At 40.4% G+C, this 12,028-nt stretch overlaps 1 protein-coding gene across 1 annotated transcript; it reads left to right on the forward strand.

Moving 5' to 3' along the window:
* Nucleotides 1–7,698: 7,698 nt before the first annotated feature.
* LOC139130862 (transmembrane protein 70, mitochondrial-like) lies at nt 7,699–11,464 on the forward strand. Its single transcript, XM_070696660.1, has 2 exons — nt 7,699–7,998; nt 10,431–11,464. Exons 1-2 carry the CDS (start codon nt 7,822–7,824, stop codon nt 11,034–11,036), a joined length of 783 nt encoding a protein of 260 aa, XP_070552761.1. The 5' UTR covers nt 7,699–7,821; the 3' UTR covers nt 11,037–11,464.
* Nucleotides 11,465–12,028: the final 564 nt, after the last annotated feature.

Genomic DNA, 12,028 nt, shown 5'->3' on the forward strand with positions numbered 1-12,028 from the left:
TAGTCCTGTGTCCACAGACTATCAACTTTTCCCTTGGGCTACCAAAACCCATGAAATGGTTGCCCACACGGACTACCAAAGCCTGGGACATGAAATTAGAGGGCGACATGATGTTGATCACTGTGAGATAGTCAACCCAGCTGGACACAAAAAGGCCAGACTATGACTTTGTTATGCAAATTAAAAGGCGACAGTGCAGTCGAATTTTTTGCGATAACTTTCAATACAATATCATTATTTCAACTGATGTACTTGGATGACAGGCTCGGGAAATGATAGCCAATGTAATCACAATGTATCAATCACGTTAAACACAAAATTATTCAAACTGCAAAGAAAAAGCCGTCAGGTCATCCACAAATTGTGTTTTCCGAAGTGTACGAGATCATCCCATGATAGCGTACTATGGTTGAGAAATATAGCCAAAATTGTCACGAAAGTATTAGGAACATGACTACACCTTCTATACTGTTCTCCTAAGGCTATGATCTGCAGGTATTGATGTCAAATGACTAGAAAAATCACTTCCCGGATAGAATCATGCAAAATAAATCTTTCATTGTCTAGATATAACTAAAAATATCATTTGCAAAAATAACCTCTTCATTCATGCATGGGCTACCAGACCTTGTCACTTGGCTACCAACTTCAGAAAATGGTAGCCCAATGGGACTACCAGGGAAAAGTTAATTTCGAGCCCTGGCATGAATCGTAAACATATATACCACACACTGTAACTGCTCTAATATTTGGACTGTTCAGGCATCCGTCTCCTACTCATGTCTTTTTAGTCGGGTCTATATATACTTGGCGTTTCATTTTCATTTGACCCAGGAGTCGTTGAAAAACCCACAATCTGACAAATTTTCTCGAAGACTAACGAGTTCAAAGAAACCTGTTCGAACGTGAAGAGAGAATCACTTGGGTCCGTCTATCGTTGGTTGATTAACATAAATTTTATAATATTATATTAATATTATAAATTTAAATTGAAACACATTTAAATTTAAATTGAAACACATTTAAGGGCTTAGGCCTAATAGACAAATAAATGGTAGAATTCGTAAACATTGAAATAGATCATAAGTTTTCATGCCAGCTATCGACAGAATGCCAATGGACTTCACGTAATCTCACTGATTTGCGACGGATTCTGCAGCACCTCCACGCCTTTGAGATGATATTTGGTTACCCATGATGCTATATTTTCACAAAAATTGTGGAATACGTCATAAAACAAAGTCAAAAGCTTCAGTAGCTTTGCGAGTGTGAAGGAGAACGAATGCTAAGTATAGTAACTTGGTTGCGTTCTATCGTTCTACGGCGATTTCGTGACGTACTACAGTTGCGCCGATTATGTAGAACGCCCTCAAGCGGTAAATAGTGGGAAATATTAAAGATTAGCGAAGTAGACACTAAATTGTGATGTCTGAACCGGGTAATTTTCAAGCATTAAACAGAGAACAAATTGCAAATTCCATGAGCATTGGTAATAAGTAAAAAAAATCAGGTCTAGTAACTTTTATTACACTTTTATGTTCTTCGCTGGGCAATGAATGCCCCGCCAAGTGAATTCTCGCGTATTGACGCGTGATCGATCTGCTCCCTCCCAAATAAACGCTGTGTGATGAAAAACCAATAATGATAGTTTATAAAACAGACAAAACAAAACAAAACAAATAAACAAATAAAAAATACTATACCAACGAATAGTAGATAGACGCACAAATATATAAAAAAAACAAATCATTATTATTTAATAGATGAACGAATGAATAAGTAATAAAAACTAAACCAAGCAAAAATCTTATTCTTGAGGCTCAAAAGTAAACTTTGACTGATAAACTGAGCTATGCTTCGATAGTGAAATAGCGTTGATGTTTGAATCACCATTTTATTTAATGCCATACTGATGTGTATTAACCAACAGATATTCTATTTCCAGCCGTAAGGCAAACATCGATAAACAATTTTGTAGCAAAACATTTTCTGATAGCATTTGATCTTAAAAGACTAATCATCCAATAAATAGAAAACTTTATAGTGATCAGATATATCTACTGTTATATCATACCAGTATATTGATGGTGCAAATACAGCGATCTGATTGGTCGAGACGTGAAAAGAACCGTGGTATATTCGCGATGTAGCACGGTTGGCTTGCGCACGAGCTCTCGGCAATAGCAAAAATGCTTTTTTGACTTTTCATGCTAGTATTTCAATATACTGTTATGATCACACACCCAGCGACGGTACACCACTCGGTTTTGACCAGTTCGCTTCATATATGCATTCGCTATAGCTCGTGCATATATGTCATGAACTGGTCAAAATCTCGTGGTACACGTCGCTGGGTGTGTGTTATTGCTTAAATACATGTTGATATCTTTCAAGTTGTGCCGAGCGTCTTTAGCTGAAATGTACTAAACGAGGTAAGATAAAAAAGCTGTGTAGGTCATATTTTTAAAACACAGATTTGTATAAAGTATTCTTCCTTCTTCCCTGTCATCAAATGGTTGAGTCCGGCCTTTGAGTATCCGACAAGATTACATGATTGAAGCTAAATCATGCAATACAAAGGACAGGGGAATACATAGGGATATGTAGGATGACGTATGGTGCACCCCTACCCTTCTCTAAGTTAAGAAAACCAGCTTTAAATTTTTGATATTATTTTCTTGTTTTTGTTTCATGAAAAACAATTTTTATGAGTATCAGCATGTTGAAAAAGAAAATACAAGCCTTGCCCATACAATGTATTGAACACAATATAAAACGTTACCGCCATCAATTGATATAAGTCAATGAAGAATGCGCCGAGGGGAACACATTTTCGGGCTCCTAATAAATTTTTTCAATACCTGTCTGATCTACCACTCGTGGGTGAGTTCATTTTGAAGCTGATGTAGATGAAGTAATCTTCACGTTCGCATTTTTGTAAGAATCCAAAATTCAGTTCTCTTCTTGTTCAAATCCCAACAGCAGGATGAATGCCAAGTGTTTAGCTTCGCAACAAGGCAATGTGTGTGCAAAAATATGTAGCTTTGTTATTGTCAAAATTGCTTTCAATTCCGGACTTGAATTAATTTAATTTGTCAACAGTAACAATGGTAGTGCTACATATGGAGACTATGTATAACATCTGTACACGGAACATTTTAGGATTTATGTAGGGAGTAGAACAAGGGACTAGAGTTAACTAGTCAACTATAGTTAGTTAGACTAAGTGTAAAATTATGCTGGTTCTGCTGTTAAATTCCAGCGCCACATCGATGGCAAATCATAGCTACATGATAATTGTTTGATAAACTAATCATCAGATCAACAGTTTGACCAGTGATAACATTTTACGATTGGTAAATTGAAGGGGGTTCACATTGAATGAATACTTTGAGAGGGGTTAACTTTCACATTTCTTACGTTGTTCTAATTCCTCCGCTCCCTCCCTGTAAATAATGAAGGTTCCCTTAGACTTTTTAGACAGTATTTTTATTTTTCTGTGTGCTACGGTTCCTTCTGTGTTCGGTTGTTGTCGGTGGTGAGATATTACGACTAAGCTTTGATATGTTTACGCTCTTTCAGTACAGAATTAATGTCTTCAGACCCTCGTTCTGTTAACAATAATTTTCCCCTTTTGCGTTGTTTTGCATATAGCGTAAGGCGGTTTATGCTCATCTGGGTAATTAATTCATCACGTATACGCTGAATATGTTTAAATTATTTCCTTCTGCGTTCGGTGCCTCTGATTGCATTTTCTTCCTGCAGAAACACCGTCTTTCCCCGCTTTCCGATTCTTTTTCCCTTTCCGTACTTTCATTGCTCCCCAGTTCTGTAGCAAGATTTCATTCTTGTTTTCCTAGTGTGAAAACAAATGACTGATATAAGTGGAAGAGCAATTCATTGATGCCACGAATAATTACGTGTCATATGATGAAAACTATTTCTAGGATCCCCTGAAAATAGATTTTTGACCATTTCCAGAAATGTCGCAAAATACGGAGGAATTATTATTGTTATTATGAAATAATGCTACTGTACGGTCCTCGGTTTCAAGTACTGAGTGGCGTTCGTGTGAATTCTACTGGAGTGACTCATGCGTGGTTTCGATAATATAACTTTATTTGCTATATTACAGCTTTGTCAGTGAATTTTGTGACGCCATTCTCGAAGATTATCACTGATAATGCATCCCATTATCCGGGATTGTGGCCCCAGATGTCTCTACAGCTACAAATTCATTTGCATTGCCAAAACTACAAGATAATGGCATACTATACGGCTTCCCCGGCCTATAATGGACTCAAGCAAACTTTGCATTCCATTGTGTAGTCCATCAACAGCTAAGTGGCCATGGGTGTATAATCAATGCGTTGTAACCTGCTGAAATAACTTTGTTTCACATGTGATGGAGGCTTTAAATAGTGATGGCGCCCTCATAGGTCATATGCAGAACATGTACTCTGAGCGTCAGTCTGCCGTAGGACAGAAGAAAACAGCCGTGCTTCTGGTAGATTCTGCAAGAACACAGAAATTACGATATCTTCGTAAAGGAGAAACATATCTGCCTCTTATCAAGTCGAAAAGAAATTGAGGTATAATAACATTAGTCTTCCATGTTGTTCCAGGGCTTTGCAAAAATGCCGGACTGCGTCGGGGGAACAACTGTGAGTGCGAACCCACGAGTTTTCAAATTTCCAATTTTGAAGAGAACGAAGTATCCACCCAACTAAGCCGGCGTTAGAATGTGTAAATTTACGCTATTTAAACCTTCGCTCATAGTGTAGAGATCGTTCGGCAAGTTATATGCATGGGAGGTAACCTCCATGATATGCAGCTGCGTGAAAGGATCAGAAGTTTTAGGTCGTTGGAGACTGCTAGCGAGAGCTCTCTCGCCGGCATTACGATTACAAAGCGGCCATACAGCCGATTACGAATGTTCGATAGGCGCATGTACGGAAGTAAAGTACCAGAGCGGGACCGTGCCTAGTCTGGCAGAGACCCTGCGATTCGCGTTCTTCCCTGTTGGAACACGCGCGCGCCCTTCATAGACGCGACGCGAATCCCAGGGTCTGGACGTTCTTGCAAGCGACCGGTCGGATTTCTGCCTGATCCGGGTACTTTATAGAACTCCACGCATCCGTTAATCAACAAAAAATGACAAGTACCATAGCCAAATAAAATTAAAAATGAAAAATAAAAACATACTGCGTATATAAGTCTACCAGCTAATAGTAAAAATTTTCTCCGCCCAGTTAGATAGGTGTTTCTCTTGACGACACTACCCTTATGAATATTCATATACTTGCAAGAACCGACAGTCGCTGTGTCTGGCAGCGCGTGCTCACAGCTAGCACAGCGTAGCCTTCGAATGGAGGCCCATCGTGGGCGCGCACAAAACAAGGCACAGCGACTGTGGAGAGTCTAGGGAAGACCGTGCCGTGCACTGTTGGTGCGTGTCCAGCACGTAGATTCACTGATTCTGCTGACCAGTCCGTTGCAGATATAATTCAAGCTTAATATTGGCAAATGAGAAACAAGCCTGTACTTTGACTCTATAAACAGAAGCCTTGTTTTGGCAATTTTAGTCTTCCACGTTTAGTTCATGGCCAGTAAAAATGCCGGATAGCGTCGGGGGAACTGGGTGTGAGGCTCGAGCCTGAACTCGATGCTCACGGGTTTTTTCAAATTTTATTATTTTTTAAGAGCACGAAGTATCCACCCGACTGAGCCGACACTTTCTTGGGGGCAACTTTAAGCTATATAGGCCTAAACCTTCATCGTCGGTTTGCGGGAGATGGTTCACCAAGCAGGTCGAATGCTAATTCAGAGCAATGCGAGAACTCTGAGAGTACAAGATTTTACAAACATGTTATTTTTGGTATTGCGGGAAGTTTTGTTGTTCTTGGCGAATGTAGGGGTACGTAGGCCTAAGTGACTCGGAAGAGATGATGAAAATATTTATATTAAACACAAGTTTGATCCATAGAGCGTCTTGAATTTTTGAGTGTGCATAGCTAGCCGCTGTCAATACATGTTTATTCGGTGTCTGTGGATCGGTAGAAATAACCATAAGCTTAGACCCTCGAGAAAAACAAAGGGTGGGTCTATGAAATAACTTATGAAGGGGGAAAGGGTGGGATATATAGGCCATATATATATATATATATATATATATATATATATATATATATATATATATATATATATATATATTATATATTCTTTGAAATCACAGAGAGAGTAAGGTACAGGCACATACAACCTTTCCTCAAATCGAGCGGCACATTTCTGATATACTTCAAGCTTGTGATAAAAAATGTTAAAATGTTCTACAATATATTACGAATAAATGTTTATTAATTCTCATAGTTAACAAATCGAGGTATTGCTTATCGGTCCCTGTGTGGTTTCAACCCATACCAGTTGCAGAAAATAGCGGTGGTAACTAAAATTTCGGATTCGCGCCGATATTATATGTTTTATCTCATAAAACATTACTACGCAAAAAGTTTGCTCGGCGAACAGAAGTTCGATTGACGGCTCCGCGGTATTCCGAAATGATAAATTTCCTTGATAAGAGATGTTTCCATGGTATGTGCGCTGTACACAACGATTTTGCAGAATTGATTTGAGGTAGTTCGCCTCGAAAACGAGCGACATACTGTTGCTCAAATTTTCCCCAATGAATCTTCACCCATTCACTTTCAAATCAAGAAGAAAAATCGGGGGTATACCGTGCAAATTTTGGTACTAGAGAAACAAATTACTCAAAATTTGCAGATATTATTTGAAATTCAAAATGGCCACCACCCCTCTATTAACGTTATGAAGAGATCAAAAGAACTTAAAGCTTATGCGGTGAAAGTTTTTCTTACTCGAAGGGCATCAAGATGAGCCTTCACCAAGTGGTAGATCAGAAAAGATTTGGAAATGTTTGACTGTCCGAATACCAGTGTCCCCGAGGCGCATTCTACTTTAAGGTGGGTGTATTCAAACTTGAAGATTTTACAGAATAACATTTTGCATTTGGTTTATTTGAGACATGGACCTAGTGGTGAGATCGCAGTGAGCAAGTTGAGTCAGTTTATGAGGACTGTACAATCCCGATATGAACTGTATACTGCAGAGAAGTCAAACATCTCTTTACATGTAATTGGGATGCAGTTGCCTGTCGATAAATTGAAAGTTCCTGAATATATGAAAATACACATGTTTTACACTGGGGGGCTGCCACGTGAGGCCTGACAACAATAACCGATAACTGAACTGCACCGTCGGTTACAATTTATGACAAGCATACCGTATTCTTTCAGCGCTGTTACTTATGTAACCTCGAGCATGATATAAAATGTCCAAATATCTCGAAGTTCATAATTTGTCTTCTGCTAACAGTCTAAACGATTCGGTTCAGATTGACCCACATTTCGACGTCACTGGAAGAAAAATTGTTATTTAGTTCCAGGCGCTTGATGTTGCAACATATTGCAATCGTCGACGAAAAGAGACTCAGCAACCACAAATTTGGATTTTTCACGCACGTGATTGATATTAAATCATTTGATTCGTTATACCACGATGGGAATGGAAATGCATCGTAAGCTTGCGCTATTCCAAAAACGGCACGCTTACAGACAAATAACCGAAAACGAATTTGAATTTGAAATAACATTGAGTTTGTCCAGGAGGTCATAGGTCGCTGGTTATCAATATGTCTGCCACCATAGATCAAAACGTGTGAATTCGCTATGCCGTTATAATCAACAGAATTTCAGCGTAGTTTTGACTGCTCAGTTTCTAGAACTTGACCGCATTGCATAAATTATGGTGTGTGGAATAAGCGCACGAATGTTTGGAAAGAGGATACTGTTGGAAAGACATATAGTTTCGAACTTAAAGACCCAAGCTCTCGTCGGTCGGTGTCACCTGTCTGTCTGTATCCTGCGACACCCGGGCTTGCTACCACCCGCTACAAGATGCTACAGCAGCACTAAATCACTGGTAACAACCCATTTTAATTTCAATTTCTTCGCCCTAGCCCTGCACTGGTACCTGCACAGGTCTGTGTATTTCGGGCGTCGCACGGTTTCCACGAGGCTTCTCCCCACAGGCGCCAGTGCGTTGGGTAGCTGCAAAATTGTAGCTCTACGCACGGTTACTCTACAGTAACCGTGCTCTACGGTCGGTTTTGGTTTTTGCGACGACCTCGCTCACTACACTTGGTTCAAGACACATGAGAAACTACTGCAAATGATTTTATTTTTAGAAATTCACCGACTTGAACCAAGTCTACTCACTCACCAGTAGCACTACAATGCTGAAGGCCCTGTAGCGTCCTACTAATTACTGCCCGTGACTGCCCGTAGCTGTCTGAGGACTGCCCGAGAACTGCCCGAGCACTGCCCGAGGAAAAAGTGGGCCAAATTTCGCCCATTTCAACACTAGGCCAATAGGTTCAGTTTATATCATATCCAGCCAACCAAAAATATCATTGATTTGGCGTTAACCTGATGTTTTCTCCGGCAGTTAAGGAACACGGAAGACGTCGGTCTTCAGGACGTCGCCAGCTTGATAGTGAGATCATACCATTCAGTCCGAGAGGTCGCACAATAACCTCGCCGAGCGCGTACAGCCTGACACCTACCACCCCTTGCACTGAATGGTATGATCTCTAAATCAAGTTGGAGACGTCTTTCTCGTTGAAAGCCCGGCGTCTTTTGGGTTCTGAAACCGCTACAGAAAACACAATGATATTTTTTGTTGGCTGGGCATATTATAAGTTCAACCTATTGGCTTAGTGTTAAAAATGGCGAAATTTGGCCTACTTGCTCCTCGGGCAGTCCTCGGGCAGTCCTCGGGCAGCTACGGGCAGTCACGGGCAGTAATTAGTAGGACCCCCCTGTAGCGTTCAAAATAAGTGCGTCGCACATGATGACGCGGCATTTTGATGTGAAATCCCACATATTTACTGCATTTAGTCGTACCGATTTATCACTACTGAAGACTGAACACCATACTACACTAACCTTGGTCGTTTTGGGGTATGGTATTTGTTCAAACACGTCAATCGCGTTCCAAAAATATTTCTGGGAGCAGCCATTACCAACTTACGGTAATGGCGGCTCGAAGTGTTTGAACAAATACAAAGCGAGGTCAGAGCGAGGTCGCAAAACCAAAACTCACTGACCGCCTCACTGTAGAGGTACAATTTTGTAGCTAGTGCATTGGGTAGTCTGCTATCAATCTACCCTCTACTGCTTAGGAAGTTAGGTTGCAGTGGAGGGCAGATTGAGTACGCGATCGATAGCTGCAGTAGAGAATTCATCAATCTAGCACACTACCCAACACACGGGCACCTGTTCTTCATCTCCCCACCAGGGGCAAGAGAACAACCATGCTCTGGCTACCTGTGGTCGACGGTCTATTTAGCTACTTGACATAAATTTGCCACTGCCTACTTCTTTAATGGACCATTCCTTGTAGTAATGTTATATTCTGGTTACTGCCATAGAGGTAAGTACCTCTATGTGACTGCATACATATTCCACATTACTGCGCACATGATTTCAGACACGCACAGCAATCAGTGGTAGAGAGATATGTACAAATAGTACAGTAGTACTGTGTGGTACATGGTCCTCAATGACAGTATGACACGCCTGCCAAAACAAAACTTTAGATGGATTGGTAGGTGTATAATATACAGACCTGTGTGTGTATGTGTGTTTGTGTGTGTGTGATTTAAAGGGGTAAATTCACTAAGGCTAATTTTTCATATGTGCTAACTTTGGGTCTCTTAATATTCCGGAAAGGCCATTTTCTCTGCTCAAAGCTCGCGAGATTTTTTTACAAAGACGGACAAAAATAGTGGTGGAAGTTGCAGTTTATGGCTTTATCAATGTAATGTATTTTTAATCGTGGGAAAAAAGCACCAACCTTTGCGCGCTTTTATCACGTGATATGCATGGCAGGGACCATCTTCTGATGGATATGGCATTGTCGACTCACTCATGTTCGCCCAAGGCTATGCATATTTGCATAGCATAAACAATAGTTATGCAAATATGCGTGGCCTGGTGTGAACACAATGACAATGCCATACCCATCGGAAGATGGTCTCTGCCATATCACGTGATGAAAGCTTTTTTCCCCATGATTCAAAATACATTAAGTAGATGAAGCCATAAACTGCAACTTCCCCCACTATTTTCATTAGTTTCTGTAAAAAAACCATGTGTATCCATAAATGACAAAAATGGCTTTTCTGAAATAAACGACCCAAAGCTAGCACATTTGTAAAAATCAGCTTTGTATAATAAAATCTTTAAGTTACGTTTCATACATTTATGTTCATATTTCATTTGAAATTATCAGTTGCATTCTGAACTGAAGAGGCTGATTAATCTTTTTTCTGTGTCTTTTTCCTCTCTCAGCAGTGGCCATTGAGAACACCAACATATAGAATTAATCAACAGATCCGATACATTCAGCAAAACAATGTAATCAGGAAAGCATCGAGCCTGAGCCAGGATGCAGGTCAAAGTTCAGATAAGGGTCAACTCGTCTACCAAGGGCCGGCAACATCGATAGTGAGAGGTGTCAAGTTCTTCTCGCTGTCAACTAGTGTGATTACATTGGCAATACTACCCTGGTTCTTTATGGAGGCGGGAAATGAGTTCATGAAAGTCTTTGGTGGTGCCCTGAGTGCTGTTGTCTTCATAACTCCTGTTATGCTGCATATATTGGCAAGATCATATGTCACAAAAATGTACTATAATTCAGTCAGGGACACTTTCACTGCGGTGACCTTCACTTTGTTTCTCAGGAACAGGTTCACCGAGTTCACAGCAGATGATGTAGAAATTCCTGGTGTGACCAATCTCCTCACAACGTTCAAGGTCAAAGGCCAGTCCTTGTTGGTTGATCCCAATGCTTTTCCAAATCCCAATGATTATAATCATCTCATGGGATATGACAAGTATGAGAGAATCAACATGGAAGAACTGATGAAGAAAGTTGATGGTCCTAAAGACATTTAACCCACTGAGAGATACTGAGTGATCCAATGAGGTGTTGATGTTTTAAAGGGCCTGTGTAGCTATATATCTTTTCATGAATTTTTTCACTTATTTCGTTTTGTATTGCAACTTCTTGTCCTGCTCCCCAAGGCACTTGGAAACACTAACTATTTGGCATGTCGACACAGCTTCTACACGTGTATAATACACTGTTACTGTTTACATTTGAATTCTAGTCCAGACCAGAATTCACCTGTCAACAATAACAATGCAGTTTACACATGTACAGGCTGAGTTGACAAGCTGAATACATAGGCGCACGACGAATTTTAAAATCACTTATCTGAATTTTTAATGTTGAAACATGCATTTATTAAAAAATGTGCGAACGGAAATCGTGCGGCCAGATTTTGAGGCATACAGTGAACAGTGCCCATCACTACACTACAGTGCAGTGCACGGCTGTGGCCGTTTAGCTCTGCTGTTACTTATACACTCGGCGAATTTTAAAACCACTTGTCTGTAATTGAATGGTGAAACATGCATTTTATTAATAACTGTGCAAACAGAAATCATGCGGACAGCTTTTGAGACATACTGTGAGCAGCGCCCAGAACACGGCTGTGGCCGCTCGGCTGTCTTGTACACATTACTCTAAGGTACGAAACTATTGGGAAAATAATTTAAATAAAATCCGTAAGATAAAACGTTGTTGGCAACCCTGGGGATTCAAACTTCTCTGTGTTGTCGCATGTGTGGTACTAAATCGATCAACTGGGTTCACAAAAACTGCACCAGGCCATGTAATTGCTGGTAAGTCGCTAAATTTTACCTCCGGACAACTCCCGTGACACCGCCATTTTGAAGGCTCTCATATCAGTACGAATAACAATGATGTATTGGTTTAAAAGGAAAGTATGCGCATGCGTCAACTTCAAGCTGCACACTTTGAAAATGGCGCTGGCAGGGGACTTGTCCTGTAAAAAAAACATTGCGCTAATTATCAGCCGTAG

Source organism: Ptychodera flava, chromosome 4, assembly GCF_041260155.1.
Source record: "Ptychodera flava strain L36383 chromosome 4, AS_Pfla_20210202, whole genome shotgun sequence".
Taxonomy (NCBI): domain Eukaryota; kingdom Metazoa; phylum Hemichordata; class Enteropneusta; family Ptychoderidae; genus Ptychodera; species Ptychodera flava.

Bases quoted from the DNA above. Each gene is read 5' to 3' on its own strand.
- LOC139130862 (XM_070696660.1), top strand. From the start codon at position 7,822: ATGGTGTGTGGAATAAGCGCACGAATGTTTGGAAAGAGGATACTGTTG. The intron at 7,999-10,430 runs GTAACAACCCAT...TTCCTCTCTCAG, and splicing joins ACAGCAGCACTAAATCACTG to CAGTGGCCATTGAGAACACC.